The following is a 16,743-nucleotide window of genomic DNA, read 5'->3' as shown; positions in this document are numbered from 1 at the left end:
TCGGCTTGGGTTTTCACTTTTAATGAGAGAGGTTGGAACTGCCTGTTAAGAGTTGATGTTCACTCGAACGCTCAGGGCACGCCAGGTGCTCGCCTAAATGCTCCGCATGCTTTATGCTACATCAGTGACGCTCAGGACCCCGCAAGAGGTAGGTTGTGGCATACTGCCCATTGTGAGCTGAAGGAACCAAGGACAGGGATGATGAAGTAATTTGGCCAAGGTCAACTGGCTTTTAAGGAGCCCTTGGAGTATCTGCACTTTTCTCATCTTCAACTCAACTTGACTTTCATTGCTTTGCTTTCTGGAAGAATCGTGTAGACCACGCATTTCTTAAGTTATTTTAAGTCAAAAACTCTGTGTGCAAGAGAGAGTCAGAGACAGATCGAGATCCTTTCAATATGTGGATAATCAGCCCTCATTTTATCTGCTCTATAATTTTGGTCTGGAGCACACTGTTTGCTCAGAATAAAGCCTGTCCGTAGATCGACACGCCTCCAGGGTCACATTTAAAAGACTTTTCCCCATTTATTATGTACCTACAACCAATGCTAACAATTAAAAAGTGAACCCTCTAGAGATTCAAAGAAACCAGATGACAAATTTGTTCTGGAAATGTTTCCTTAACAGTTAGGTTAAGTAACTCCGTTCAGTTTTAGCAAATAAAAGTTCATTTCTTTTGAAGAAATTGGTCATGAGTCACTGCATTGGCATACCTCCCTTAAGACAAATTAAGAGATCTGACTGGACCCAGAAATAGGGCATTTCTGTCAACCCATGCATTCATTCGTATATTGGGCACATACAGGCGTGAGAACTGTCTGTTGCTCACGAACATAACACCTGGGCCCATTCTGATTTTCTTTTGTTTCTCAAAAGTTGCGAATGTGTTTTCCATTCTGGCAAGCAAGGTTGCAACCGGTGAATGTGACCTCAATGCCAGCTTTGTTCTGTAGAACGTGGAGAGGATGTGTGGCGTGCCCCCATGAGGTTGCCAAGACCACAGCTGCCAATGCACAGGGCAGGTCCCCTGGGCTGTGCTGGGGCCATCACAGTGAGCTGTGTGCGAGCTGTGTGCTCGCTTCCCACACAACAGGGTGTTGACATGTCAGTCTCCTGGGGGTCCTGTGCCATGGCTTCTCGGTTCTGGGAGAAGTTTCAGCCCCTGTCTTGTGGACAGCTGCACCCCAAAGCCACTTAAATAATGTACCGTAAAAACAAATGAGCCACTGTCAGAATTTTCCAGTTGCACATTGCAAAGGATTTGCTTTTACCTAAGAACGTTTGCTCTTGTCCTCACTTCTGTTTGCTCCCACAAGAAGTAAAAAATATTTAGGGCATGAGAGTTGTCTTGGGGATGCCTGAGAATCTGAGAGCCTCTCTTATAACTTTGCTGTGGAGTCAAGCAAAGAATAATGGGTCACAAGGGAAGAATCTGTTTAAATTCCAAATACTCTTGCACTTGGGAAATTAGCCAAGTTGAAGAAGAAAATTCAAAATCCCTAAAATAGAAATACACCACACACACACATGCACACGCTCTCTTCACACATGTGTATTTCTTATTCACTTATTTAGAAATACTATTTCCAAAGTCAGGGAAGTAATCGGTAACACATTTCTCATCTCGTTGGAAAACAGACTGAACTTCAGTCGTGCCTTAGTCAGCATTACTGGCCAAAGTGTTCAAGCCAAGGAGTGGATTTAATTTTTAAAAAAACGGTCCAGCCAGTTTCCTGCCACCACTTCCTGAGAAGCCACCAGAAAGAAATCAATGTGTCTGGGGTTGGGATGATGGCCACGGCACATAAACAAAATGGGCTTTTTCTTTTCTTTTTTTTTTTTTTTCAGGTCCCTGTTTGTTGCTTAAGTATATTTTTCCTTTTTTCTTGTCACCTGCACACTTTTTGGGTCGTCTCAGAAACGGTTTAATTTTGATCTAAAACGTTAACAGAGAAACATTGCTTTTAGGTAATAGCTGTTTTCTCTAAACGTGGATGTCAATCAGCCAGACGTGATATTAATGTGACTGCCCATGATGGCCTCCTCACCACTCAAACCCCTTAGTTGTCTGAGGGTGAGGACAAGCATCGTGGCCTCCAGACAGCTTGCTGGTGAGGCAAGATGATCTTTGCCCTTCACGGTCGGGTCTAAATGTAAACAGCCCACATATTTGCTTTCACGGTGCTACGTAGAAATACACGAAAACGCTCAGTATTTTTTCTACCGGTCTACCTACTCCCTATACGTCCTTCTTGGACAAAAGCAATGAGTTTTTAACATTTCACTCAGATGGGGGTGGGGGCACAAAATCAGACCCACAGAGCCCCCACTCCTCCAGCCCTGCCAACCTCTCAATCACCTCTCCTCCTTTGTAAATTTTGCGACCCTCTGATAAAGACCCAAGTCTCAAGTGTAATTAACTCAGCATCCTGTTAAGTTTCTGTTTCTCAGACTCGATCTCTGGTGTTTCTGATTCTGCAAGCATGAAGTGGATAGGGCACACATAGTTGACCTCGCTTTGAGGAACACTGTCCCCTAAGTCACTGAGTCTAGATATTATGTCTCCTGAGTTCCCTTTTTAATTTCTTTTTATGTGGATTTGTGAGAGAGAGAGAGAGAGTGGGGGAGGGGCAGAGGGAAGGGGGACAGAGGATCCAAAGCAGGCTCTGGGCTGACAGCAGACAGCCTGGCGCGGGACTTGAGCTCACACACCGCGAGGTCAAGACAGGAGCCCAAGTCGGACGCGTAACCGACTGAGCCACCCGGGTGCCCCAGGAGTTCACTTTTTTAGAGGGACGTATTAAACTTTTGGCTTTAAGCGACATCAAACTTTCATATCCCAAAAAGAAGACAGTTAACCAAAAGGGAGGACACCCGGATGCCTTTGCTGAAGCTCTCTCTGCCTCCTTCTCCAGGATACGCTGTCCCTAACGCAAGTGCACCTGTGTCCGCGGCCCAGCTCAAGCAAGCGGTGACCCTTGGACAAGACTTAGCAGCATATACGACGTATGAGGTCTACCCCACTTTTGCAGTGACTGCCCGAGGGGATGGATATGGAGCCTTCTGAAGATATCTTTCTTTTAATTTAAGAATAAGACACACACAACTCTATCCGGAAGAAATAAACCTCTCACTCAGTTTCCTTACGATCACAAGTAATACTTTTCCTAAAGCGATGCCTTGCCCGAGACTGGTTAGTGTATACTAATTGTAGAATCATGATAGGAGGCTGTATTCCCAGTGAAATCAAATGTCGAGCAGGCTTTTGTCTAACAGAAAGCTAAAGAACCATTGCCCCAACAGTCGTTTCTCCCAGGCTCCTGAGGGACCTGGTGACGGGTTTCTGAACCCTGACAGTGTAAAGAGAGACCTGTTAACCAGCAAGCGTTCAGGGGTCAGCAGACCTGGGCCAGAAACAACAAAGAGAGCCATGTGAATTCCAGAGTCTTAACCTGGGCTCACAGCTGCTTCTGTGACACAGAGAGTCACAAACAGGCAGGGTGGGGGCCGGGGAGGACGCTCTATGAAAGGCGTTCGCATTGCCCGCCGCATGGGGTATGTCCTCAGGCTGGGGTCCGTGAAAGACTGCCCAAGGTCTGATGGGGTCAGCATCACTTCCATCCAAAAAATGCCCCAGGTCAGTCTGTCCTAGGTCAGCATCTTTGTGGCCCCCGTGACCCCTGGGGACCTCCTGGAAGTCAGCGTGATGTGCTGCAGGTAACGATAAAATGAACCCGGGCCCACTGTTTACTAAACTCATCGGCCCGCACCTCTCCTTCCCTGGAACCCCCATCCTTGCCAATGGTCCCCCAACACAGTAATCACCCCGGCGTAAAAGGACTTCTCCTTGTAAACTTTTCGCTTGTTCACATTGATTTGTTTTCATATCTGTCTCACGTGGCTCGTGCCTAATACCATAAAAAGGCGCATCAGATCTACCGATCATCACTTGTGACGCTTTTTCCTACTCAGCAAAGGGGCTGTGAAGTCTTTTCAAACAGAGGAGTGAAGATCCACTCTCATTTCTTTGGACTTTTTGCAGCATCCGGTCCACCGTCCGGCATTCAGAGACTGTTATATTGACGTGGGGTCAGCCTTGGACTGTCTCACCCACTCGCATGAAATCTGCCCACAAATCCTCCACCTTTCCTCCCTTCTGTTTTCAACGAGTATCGGACAGCTTTACCATGTCTGAGCCCTTTGGTCTTGAACTGAGCACAGAAACCTTACACCCACCACTGCCGATTGATCAGAAGCTGATTCTTAGACACCCAGCCAGGGTGCTGTTTACCAAAATCCTCGAGGGCTTCAGGCCTCTCTCCAGGAACATCTTCTAGGGATACGGGTGCTACAAAAAAACAGGATGGAGGGAGCAGAAAGCTCTACTTTCTTGCCATACATGTAAATGACTACGTCTGTATCAAAATAGAAATAACCCAGGTCTGAACTCCAAACACCTATCACTACTGTTTCAGTCTCATTAGTGGTTTAAGACCTACAGTACCAGAATTTCCATTTAAAAAAATCCTTTGGCCCTGGTAAAAATTCTACAGGACTCAAAGGAAGACATACACATGAAAACATAGAACCATTGGTCAACTCTTGAATGGGATCCTGGGATCCAAAATCAGCCCAGATTCCAATCAAAATCAGCTAAATTCCAATAAGAGTTAAAAGTCCTTGTAACCTTTCAGTTCTGTTAATTCTAATCAGGTATCAAAGGCCTCAAGGCTAAGCTCACTCTGAAAGACCCGGTGCTTTCAGCTTTACATTTTGATCCTCATATTCCCTAGGATAGTGGCTCCCAAACTTAACTGCACATCAGAAACACCCGGAAGGCTTTTCAGAATGCCTTTACCAAGATGGCGCCTCATATGGATTACATTAGAATACCACGGGGTGATATTCTCGGTACTTTTTAAAAATCTCAGGTGATTTCAATGTGCAACTAACTTTGGGAATGGCCATAATCTTTCCATTTCAACCCTGTCTTCAACCCTTAATGTCTTCCTTTTTTATTTCTTTCTCATTAAATAGAAAAATGCAAGAAAAATTTCTCTAAATAGCCAAATCATATTTTTACACATATTCATCTCATAAAAAGTACAAATTTGAATATAATTCATACTGGCTTCAAACTAACTTTTGGACCAAACTAGTTTTAAAAATGAGGAAGTGAAAAATTCCTCCATAAGCAATTTTGAGGTCCAAATCTACATTCCTGGACAGACCTGCTTTTATACTCAAAAAGAGTAATTACATTGAGGCAGGCAAATTCCCACTGAGTCCAAAAAAGCATTCCAAACTCCAAGAGCAAAAGCTTTAATGTTCTTTAAAATCTCTGGAAATAGAAAAGATTCCTTCTACATGTCTCGTCAATGCAAAATAGAAGGTTTCATCCAGAGGAGTTTTAAATTTAATCAAAATGAACAGTTAGTTAACCACAGGAATCTTTTTATGAGAAAAATCATTATTCTGGGTGAAATCATAATGAGTTTTTTAAAGGCTAAGAAGAGAAGCCTAAACATACAAAAATAGCAAAGTATCGAGAATTGCCACTTCAACACCAAGGAAACACAGGTATTTGTACATTTACCTCGTAAGGATGGACTGTATTCAAGCAAGTAACTATGGTTTTACTTTTTGCTGAAATTTTACTTCATTCTAGTAAAATCGAGAGAATACTTTGAATTCCATTAGAACCTATTCGTAGAAAGTATCAATGTGTCTGTAGTGCCATATGTATTGACTTTGCCCAAATTGAGTCATGTAGAACAGCTCCAGCTATAATGAGTTTGGAACTTTAAAAAAATGAGATGTTTAAAAATCAAGTGTGGGACCACAGGTTTACTTCACATGATGTTGATGTTTTTGGACGTCAGAAACTAGCACCTGTTTAATACCTATCGTACCTTATGCATCAAATCTATTTTTTGTTACTTCTTGCTTTCTTATTTCCTAGAAAAGACTCTTCACAGAAGAAACTAACATGAGTAAACCAACCAAATGATAACAGAGTGCCAAACCAATCATTTAGGAGCATCTAGTAAATTAGAATTGAGTTTCTAAGTTTTGGTACTTAATAGCTTAGTGAAAATTAAAATTAACCACTGTTACTCACGAGAAATGGTACAGTAGTGAGATTAGATATCTATTCTCTTACCCGTAAGAGTGCTGCTTATTCTCCAATTGCTATATTTCTCTCCCACCCCATTTACTGTAACAAGAAGACCATCTTCACCTGTAGTAAGATACAGTTTTCCTACAGAGCCAGTTCTTGCCTCCCACCTGTGCCCAAACCTGGTATCATGCCAGACCACACTGTGTTGGCGTAAAAGCACCCAAAATGCTGCTAGAAAGCTACCTCATGTTAAAAAAAAACATTGACTTCAAAAAATATCTAACAAACCACAGGTCCTGGACTTTTTAATGGTGAATGGAGATCAAATTATAGCTATGTATTAATAGCTATGTAATTTAATAGCTATTATGGCTATGTAATCCTTATGCAGGAAATTAGGTTTAGTTTTACTTAAAAGTTTTTGTAAACACAACCTCCCATTCACATTGATTAGCTTTTCATAAATATTGCCTCAATGTAATTTTTGATTTATGTCCATTTTCACGATATGTTTTAAATGACTGTTTTCTAGTTCTGCCTTGGACAACTGGGTCACAGTTTGAATCCATGGGGACAGGGAGATTCTCCAGGGTGGCTTTTCAAGAAGAAGAGTCAGTAAAGACAGTATTTGGAGTAAATTGTTTTTGTATCCAAAGCTACAGAGTTTGATAAAATATAGTAATGTTGCGTAGCTCCAGGACAAGCCAAGATTTCCCCCAAATAACTTACAACTCACAGTGAGCAGTGTGCCCCAGGGTTCACACAAGGCCATGGTCATTCATCGCCTCCTTGACTTCATTCGTACAGAAATACCCAGGAGACGAAACAACTTATATCTTTTTACATCTTGGGGATACATTTTTACCTATATATAAATACCTCTGTCCAAGACAAAACCAAGCTTCAAGTATAACACTTACAGTAAACTTTGTGGTAAATACTTTTACAAGAAAACATTAACGGCAAAATTTGGGAATTTCAATGTACTTCTTGGAAGACAGAGAAACTAGGGACCCAATATTCCTACCTGACATGGAATAGTTACCTACTGCTTTTTGTTGAACTGATCACCAAATATGATGTTGAAATTCTACTTCATTCTAGTGATGTCTTGAAAATGCTTCAAGCTTTACAAGAACATAGTCATAGAAAATGTCATGTATCCACCAGGATCGATGTTTGCCTTTGCCAATGTTAGGACTAAGCCAAGCATGTCCTGCTCTAATGAGTAAAAAACCATCAGAGAAATGAGACTTTCTGACCTCCATGCCAGATCACTTTGCTTATGGACTAGAACATACAAAAACTTTTTTCAACAGAAAATTCATACAGAATATTCTACCGAATTCTACAGAAAATTCTACAGAGAATGTCCATTTTACAAGCCAGGTTTTTCTTACAATATTTCTACAGGAAATAGAATGTGTGAGTTTAATAGGGAGAACAGTGCATATCTTGAACACATACACTCACTGATGGGAGAATGTGAACTTTAGGCATTCCCAGGTCACCTCAGTTTTGTAGAAAAGAGAAAAAGAAAGCCTTATACTTCAGCTAATAGTGAAAAGAAACTGGTAAACAATCTGGAAGTGAAAAATAATTCACTCATTTGCCTAGAAACCAGAAGCCCCCATTCATTCGAACATGCCTGGAATGAGATCTAGAACCCTTCTACACCTCCCTCCTCCCACTGTTCTCCCGTTTGGGGAGAGAAATCAGGAAGAATATTCCTTGCATTTTCCTTACTTTGTCTAATGGAAGGGGAGGTGCCAAGAAACAGCACTTTAAAGAAAATAAGCTGCCTTCAGAGACTTCTTGGAGACTGAAGAACATCAACCCCACTCGGGGTTAACTATGTCCCTCTGGGATGACAGTATGTTCTGTTTGCCGGGACAGCCCTGTTTATCAATATTGACAATAACCCTTCAGACTCACAAATGTGTCCCAGTTAGACAACAAATTATACAGTGACCTCATCTTGTTGGCTCCTTTTCTTTTCTTGTCGTTCCTTTTTTTTTTTTTTTAATCTTATAGAATTGGCTTTATCCTCTCCAGAACAGGTGCACGTTAAAGGAAAATGCCCAACTGACTTCTTTCTGACGGAGATAGGAGCAGAGAGAAACCAAGAGAAATGTGTCGTCCTCTCATTTATGATTACCCTCAATCTCCTCCCCACCCAGTGACCCCACCACCAACCCCTTTCTGGTCCTGGTCGTCCTCCCCAAGCCCCTGGGCTCCGGGTCCTGAGCTCTGCCACTGGGGCCAGATGGGACAGGGAACAAGATGAAAGGTAGGGCATTGGGAGGGTTTTGGAGGATTTGGCGGTTCCTTTCTTCCTTAAACCAAGCTCCTTATGCTGCAAACCAGGAAGGACTTCGAACATCAGCCTTCCTCGTAAAAGGGACGCTGCTTTTTCCCTTCCGTGTTTTACAGATTTGCTCAAATATCTGCCTCTCACGTCGACATTACTGTTGCTCATGAACTATCCTCATATAATCTCATATAAAGTGTTGAGTATTTCTTAATGGAGAAGAATATTGACAGATACTTTCCTTTTTATAGAACTTCCTTTTACTCTCTCATTATTTTCTTCGCTGATAGTAAGAATTAAACAAATTATAATCTCTATTGCTATAAACCAGAGGCCTCTATTTCATAGAATGGATGATTCGTCTGTATTTATTATGCACCTTCTCCTCTGCCGGAAACTATGAACGGGTGTGTGTGTATTTCCACAGCACAGTACACGGTCCTGTGACGCATCCTCTGCATTTTTGCAAACTGAGTGCAATTGCACTGAAGTTCACCAGTTCGTAGCTTTTTTCACTTAGTCAGAATCCCCCAAATTAAATCAACCCTGTTCTCAATTTTAAGTTTCAGCCATTACTGTCAAATACAAGGTGGGTGCTGTAAGCCTTGGCAAAGATGACTTTCACCCTTGACCTGTTATTATTGCGATTTAAGTAAAATGAGTTTTCAAAGCTCTTTCCCAGGAGAAATAGCAAAGATAGTGCAAAAAACAAGAGGAAACAATCTTCGTTAGCAGTGCAGATTTAAAACAGACGTCAGCAAGGGCACCTGGCTATCTTAGTCAGTGAAACACATGATTCTTGATCTCGGGGTTGTGAGTTCAAGCCCCACTTTGGGTGTAGAAATTACTTAAAAATAGAAACTTAAAAAAAAAAAAAAAAAAAAAAGAGTTCTAGTTGCTGTACATCCTCACCAGCACATGACACAGGCAGTTTTATAAAACACAAAACAAAACAAAAACACATGCTTTGAAACGTGGAATTGCCAAGTTCACCCACTGATTTATGATGTTAAAGAACAGGTAGCCAGACTTTGTTATTCACTTGAAAACAGTTTGTTATTAAGTATTTCTGGATTCTAAACATACTCGTGTTTAGACAATTCAAAAACCTTTTGAACAAGCCTGAGCTACACCTGTATGGTTTGCAAGAAATGATTTGCAATGCAGGATACATGCTCTTTTCAAATGGCAATTTTATTTTGAAATTTGGCACTTTTTCCTGTAATTCCTAAGAGATTTGGGGGATCTTGGGACAAGAGCCGCAGATGAGTCTCTTTACATCAATCCATCATTATCACTGGTTTAAATATTTAGTGTAATTGTTGGTATTTTTGTTTCTATTCCTTCCCGAGTTCTTGCTTTCTCATTTCTCTGACTGCATTACAGCCAGATATCGTTACCTCCTCCCAACAAAGAGAATGCCATCAGCAAACTGTGTTTCTAGCTTCCAGGTGTTACACAATCTCTTGCTTCTTTTCCTTTTTGGTACTATCGACCTGATTTATGTGACGTTAGTTAGCTGAGGCACCAAAGAAAAGGAGAAACAGAAACAGTATTAAAGAATGTGCATAGAGCGCTTGTTTTTGTACTTTGAGTACCATATCCTATAGGACCTGGGTCTATCTGAATATACTAAGTAAAATGACAACATCCATTCATCAGGACAGTGATCATTGGCTTCGAAGATGTAAATGCAATGGAGCCGGTGCCTTACAATCATGAACGACAGGAACTAAGAAGTAATGCAGTATTGTGATGACTAGTGTACCTTCAAGATGACAAGATGATTTCGATTGAATTTTCATGTAACCTCATAAAGTTTTAATAAGTACCAGCCTGAGTCGCCGATTTATTTTCTCTTTCCTGAAAACTACAGCTTTACTCTTTTTGAGTCAATACCTAAACAGTAATGACCTATAAAAGCAGGTATCCTTTTGGTGATTTCCTTACATTTGCATCTCTGATAAAAGTTCCCTCTGCTGCATCTTCTGAGGGTAAAGGGAACTTTCAACAATTAAGTGCATTATTTTCCGATCAATAAAGAAAACAAGAGAAATACCCAGAAACTACAAATGATAAGAAAACGTGACTCCAGAAAGGTCAGTGGGCTCTGAGGTCAACATTTGCCCTGGGGGCAGGTGCTGATCCCTAATGGAAAAGAACAGAGGTCACAAACTATCCTTCAAAGGCCAGATCCAGCTACCTGGTTTTTTTTTGTTGTTGTTGGTCCTTGAGCTAAGAACGGTTGTTATCTTTTTAAAGGACTGAGCCAAGACATTTTTTACACTTTAAAAGGTTGCTTAAATATAAAGGGAAAATCTGTGACAAGACCCTAGGTGGCCCACTGAGCCTAAAATAGTTACCATCTGTCCCTTTATGACAAGTTTGCCAACCCTGCCCTAAGCCAACACCGCGTATTTTGACTTTTGTTACAGGTAGCACCCCGCTTCTAAGTACGAAATTCCAAATTAGCTGGGACTGGGTTTGGCTGCCAGTGACAGTATCCAAAATGGCAGCGATTTAAATAAGGCAACAACTTGTTGTCACTGGCCCCAAAAGTCCCAAAAGTAGTACAAAGCTGGCAGAAGTCTTCACAGGGTTATGAACAGAAAGTCTTTCTTCTTGTCTCCTTACTTGTAGGATCTCCATCTCATGGTCTAAGATGATGGCACATACATCCCGGTAGAAGGAAAGAAGAAGATAGAAACAAGGAGAGGAAAGGACAGCTAAGCAGCTTTCCCTTAAGGAGATGCACTGGAAGTTGCCACGCTTCACGCTGGCTTACATCCCATTGGGCAGAGCTTAGGCACATGAGAGGATGTGAAATGTAGTCCTTATCTGGGCCACCATAAAGAGGTATTTTGCTATGAAAGAATGGAATGATGAACGCTGAGGAGAACCAACAGAGCTTGCCACAAGTATTTACAACACAGGAAAGGTGTGAGGGTGAAACGAAGTATGGCACATGAGATCATCTGGCACTGGGCTTGGAACCCCTCCCTTCCCAAATGAAAGCGGAACTGTTCGTTTAGCTCAGAATTTCTCAAAGTCTCATAACCCATTGAAGGTACATCTGTGGTGGGGATGGTTCCATGGGTCCCATCTTCACACCATTGTATAATCTTCTTCTGTAAAGACAGGCCGGAGCTGGCCGTGACTGCCTCTAATGACTAGAATGCGGGACATCTCTTCTAAGATCAGGTTGTAACAGATGATGCTCCCCATCTCACTGGCCTCTCTCTGGGTCTCGCTCACTCACTCTGGTCAAGCCAGCTGCCACACCAGGAGCCGTGCTATGGAAAGGGCCATGGGGCAGGGAACTGGAGGCAGCCTGCAGCCGACAGGCTGTGAACCAAGGGCTGCCCACAACTGCATGACTGGGCTTTGGAAGCAGGTATTTTAAATTTGCTAAGCTTCAGGATAATCTGCTGTGAACAGCAGATAATGGCTACAACAGCAAAAAAGCTATAAAGTTACAGCAAATGCCAATGTGTTTATCAGCAGAGTCACCGAGGCTCTTATGCAAAGTCAGAGGAACCAACCCAATTTTTTTAAGTTTTTATTTTAATTCCAGTTAGTTAAGATACAGTGTTAGACTAGTTTCAGGTGTATAATAGAGTCGTCCAACGTTGGCATGCATCACCCTGCGAAACCAACCCAATTTTTGAGCTTATGAATAACTTGCTGTTGTCAGTATGCAGGAGCATATGCTCGATGCTGAGGAGAATAAAAGCTAAGGAAGTTGTACATACCTCTCAGGAGGTGCTCACAAATGCTGATGGGGTGGGAAGAAGAAAGGAAGGGAGGGAGGGATGAAGCGAGAGAGTGAAGGACCCAGGGAAGCAGAAGAGGAGGGAGGGATGGGAAGAGGGAGAAAAGGGAGGGAGAGAAGGGAGGGAGGGAAGGAGGGAGAGAGGAAATGAAGAAGGGGAAGGGAAGGCATGGAAAGAGAAAGAAAGATATCAACTTACTTCTATTCTCACTGTATTTTCCTCTTTCCTCAGCAAGCCCATCTATCACTGCTTCAATGAAAGTATCTGGCCAAACATCAAACAGAGTCCACACAAGCCTTTCTGGCTCTGGTCTTCCAAATGCCTTAGCAATTCAAAGAATTTACAGGGTTTGGGGAGGAAGCGAAAGACTGGGAGAAAGTGATTTATGGTAGAGACAGAGTACCGTGGAAAAGCGAGGGGAAGAAGGCATGCCCTCATCCCCCAAATAGAATGCGGACAGGGAGAGAGAGAAGAAGGAGATCTGAAAAACTAAGAACGCAGGGAATCTCGATTCATCCCCACCAGTCTGTAGGACACCAATGATTGTTGCACAATCTCAACAATGGAAGGACGAATGTGGGCGAGTTTTTGCTTGGACCTGCCCCCCCGGAGATGGGAGCTCAGGAAAAAATCAAGTTAGGTTACAGAAAAATATTTTTTTTTCTTTCATGCTTGCATTTGTGTACTGAGACCTGCTGCTCTGCCGTTCAGAGTCCAGCTTCACATAGTTCCAATCGTTCTTTTTAATCCCATGCAAACTTGCAGAATGGCTAAGAGCACAGGCTTTGGAGCCAGTCAAAATGGAGTCTGCTCTGCCAACTACCAACTGTTGGGAACATGGGAAAAACTTAATCTACTTGATTCTCTTTCCTCATCCATTAAAGAGAAGCTACAATATCTCTTTCATAGGGTTAGGATACGAATTTTTTGAGATAATGTACATTAGGATACTCATCACAGTGTTTGACATGGTAAGAACCAAATAAATAGAAGTCATTATCATTACAAAACTCTACACATAGGACATAGGATTCTGATGGAAATGTCTGGGTTCCCTTCTCTAAGGAACAAGTAAAAATCAGGCTCACAGACTTCTGGTGCTGTACAAAGAAGCAATCCAACTGCAGTTGATTTCTCCCACTGATGACAACAGAAAATTCTAGCAGGCAGCTTGAGGTGAAAAGTCAAAACTTGAAGATCAATCCATAATGATAGTGAGCTTTCCTGGTGGGTTTTTTTTTTCTCCTTTATCTCTTAGGATTTAACCTCAGGGTAATGAAATTTTACAAGTATGAACACTAAAACGTGTAAGAGAAATCTCCTTTTCTGGCCAGAGGCCCAGGAAAGGAAGAACCCAGCAGGGCGGGGGAGGGTGGAGGACTGTCTTTATTTTTTCCTTTTTTAGCCTCCTTTTCTCTCTCCCTGTCTTGCCCACCCCTGACCTCCTTACAAGGGGGCAGCGGCAGTGGCAACAGCAGCACAGAGAACCCCAGAGAAGATTCTAGTATCCAGGCAGAAGAGGAAGAGTGTGGAAAGAATCCTCATTTTCACTCTTTTCCCTTGCCACTTCACCCAGAGAGCAGACCCAGCCATGCAGAGCTGCATGAGAACACAGGAAGACAGAACTCTGAGAGAAACACATCCTGTTAGCCAAAGAGACCAGGCAAAGGAGTCCCAGGAGACAGAACATAAGAGAAATCTCAGAAAGTAGAGCGGGGAAGGGAAATTGCTAAATGTGTGTATTAATGGACATAAATTCCACTTTCACCCCAGGCTGCACGTACTCAGAAAACAACAACAACAACAACAACAACAACAATAAAACTCAAAAAGACATGTTAAAGATCATGGCCAGGAATAAAGAAGTCTATTTCCTAATGATAAAGGAGCTAATTTGAAGAAGACAGAACAATCTTAAACGTTTGTACACTTAATAATAGAACTTCAAAACACATGAAGCAAAAACTGAGGGAATTAAAAGGAGAATAAAAAAAATGCCTGATTATGGCTGGAGATTGGAATACTATTCTCAATAATTTATGAAGCAAATATTCCTTTCAAATGTACCAAGATAGACCTTATTTGGGGCCGTAAAAGAAATCTCAGAGAATTTAAAAGAATCCTAGCCATACAGAGTATATTCTGATCACAATAGAATCAAACTGAAAACCAGTAACAGAAAGACTATCTGGAAAAGGGTGCCTGGTTGGCTCAGTCAAGGAAAAAATTTAGAACATATGTTGAACTGAACGTAAAGGAAAACTCAGTATATCAAAATATCCAGGATACCACAAAGGAGTACTTATAGCACTAAATATATATATTAGAAAGAAAGTCTCAAATCTTTTTTTAATATAGAAAAAGAGGGCAAATGAAAACATGCAGAAGAAAAGAAATAATAAAGATAAGCATGAAAATCAATGAAATAAAACCCAGGAAAACAACAAAGAAAATCAATGAAACCAAAAGTTATTTCTTTGATAAATCAAAGATTAGTAAGATTAGTAAGCCTCGAGCCAAACTGATCAGAAAAAGAGGAGAAAAGACAACAAGTTACTAATACACCACACATTATATAGATATTAAAAAGATAACAAAGGAAAATTATGAACAAATATATTAAAAGAAATTGAGCAGTTTACAAAATGGGTAAGTTCCTTGAAAGACACAAATTGTCAAAGTCTAATCAAGAAGAAATAGATAGCATCAATAGTCCAATGGCTTTTAAACAAATTAAGCTTGTAGATAAAAACATCCCCACAAAGAAAACATCATGTCTCAATGGCTATACTGATGAATTCTACAAGATATTTAAGGAAGAAATATCAATTCTATATAAACTCGTCTAGAAAATTGAAAAGGAAGGAATATTTTTAGACAAAAACTTTAAAACCTTATGCTCATGGGGCACGTGGGTGGCTCAGTTAGCGAAACGTCCAACTTTGACTCAGGTCACGATCTCGCACTCTGCGAGTTCAAGCCCTACATCAGGCTCTGTGCTGACAGCTCAGACCCTGGAGCCTGCTTCAAGTTCTGTGTCTCCCTCTCTCTCAGCTCTTCCCCTGCTTGTGCTCTGGCTCTGTCTCAAAAATAAGTAGACAGTAAAAAATAAAAATATTTCTGGCAATAAATAAATTAATAAGGGAAAAATTTTGTGACCCTAGGATAAGCAAATATTTCTTAGATACAATACCAAAAGCATAGTCCATAAAAGAACAAATTGATAAACTGAATCTCAAAATCAAAAACTTCTAGTCTACAAGAGAAGGTGAAATAAGCCACAGACGAGGAGAAAATCTTTGCAAAGCAGGTATCTTACAAAGGACATGTGTCCCAGAATATGTAAAGAATTCTCAAAACTTAACACAAAGAAAACAATCCGATAAAAAATAAGCAAAAGACGTTAATGGACACTTGACCAAAGCATGTACAGATGGCAAATAAACACATTTAAAAATACTCAATATCATTATCGATACTCAATATCATTTCCCCATCAGGGAAATGCAAAGACCATGAGAGAGAGCTCCGTACACGTAGGAGAATAGCTGAGATTAAGGACAGACCATCCCGGGGTGCCTGGGTGGCTCAGTCGGTTAATCGTCCGACTTCAGCTCAGGTCATGATCTCACGGTCCGTGAGTTCGAGCCCCGCGTTGGGCTCTGTGCTGCCAGCTCAGAGCCTGGAGCCTGCTTTGGATTCTGTGTCTCCCTCTTTCTCTGCCCCTCCCCTGCTCATGCTCTGTCTCTGTCTCAAAGATAAATAAAAACATTAAAAAAAATTAAAAAAAAAAAGACAGACCATACCAAGTGTGGAAAGCATGTGCACAAGTTGCAACACACTCACCAAATGACCCGCCAGAGAGAAATGAAAGCTTCTTTCCATACAAAAACTTGTACATGACTGTTCCTACCGGCTTTCTCTGTCACAGCCAAAAACCCACCCATTTAATGAAATGCGACTTATCAAGAAAAAGGAATGATGGGGCACCCAGGTGGCTCAGTCTGTTAAGCCACCCGACTCTGGATTTTGGCTCAGGCTATGGTCTCACGGTTTGTAAGCCCCGCATCGGGTTCTGTCCTGACAAGGCGGAGGCTGCGTGGGATTCTCTCTCCCTCCCTCTCTATCCCTCCCCTGCTCACTCTCTCGCTCTCTCAAAATAATTTTTTTTAAAAAAAGGAATGAACTATTTATTTGCTACAACATGGATGAATTTAAAAATAATTATATTGGATGAAAGATGCCAAACACAGAATAGCACACACTATATTACTCCATTCTCTAAAATTCTAGAAAATACAAACTACTCTCTTTTGACAGAAAACAGGTCAGAGGTTGCCTGGGTTTGAGGTTGGGAAGGGAAGGAGGATTACAAAGGAGCACCAGGAAATGTTTCTGAGTGATCAATACATTTACTATCTTAAATGTGGTGATGCTTTCACAGGTACATAAATACGCTGAAACTTATCGAACTTTGTCATTTAAATATGCCCAGTGTACTATATATCCAATATAACTCCATAAAGCTGTTTTTTTTT

At 41.4% G+C, this 16,743-nt stretch overlaps 1 protein-coding gene across 3 annotated transcripts in view; it reads left to right on the top strand.

Annotated features, from left to right (window-relative positions):
• A1CF (APOBEC1 complementation factor) overlaps positions 1–10,255 on the top strand; it is an 85,306-nt gene extending 75,051 nt beyond the window's left edge. The window contains exon 11 of one of the 3 annotated variants that reach the window (XM_060643021.3): positions 2,916–10,255. In XM_060643021.3, coding sequence (XP_060499004.1) covers positions 2,916–3,067 — 152 coding nt within the window. In that variant the 3' untranslated portion in view covers positions 3,068–10,255. The remainder of the gene's footprint in view (positions 1–2,915) is intronic. The other 2 variants (XM_060643019.3, XM_060643020.3) reach the window with 2 other exon arrangements.
• Positions 10,256–16,743: the final 6,488 nt, after the last annotated feature.

This window comes from Panthera onca, chromosome D2, assembly GCF_046562875.1.
Source record: "Panthera onca isolate mPanOnc1 chromosome D2, mPanOnc1 haplotype 2, whole genome shotgun sequence".
In the NCBI taxonomy this organism is placed as follows: domain Eukaryota; kingdom Metazoa; phylum Chordata; class Mammalia; order Carnivora; family Felidae; genus Panthera; species Panthera onca.
This window is presented reverse-complemented; position numbering and strand designations above follow the sequence as displayed.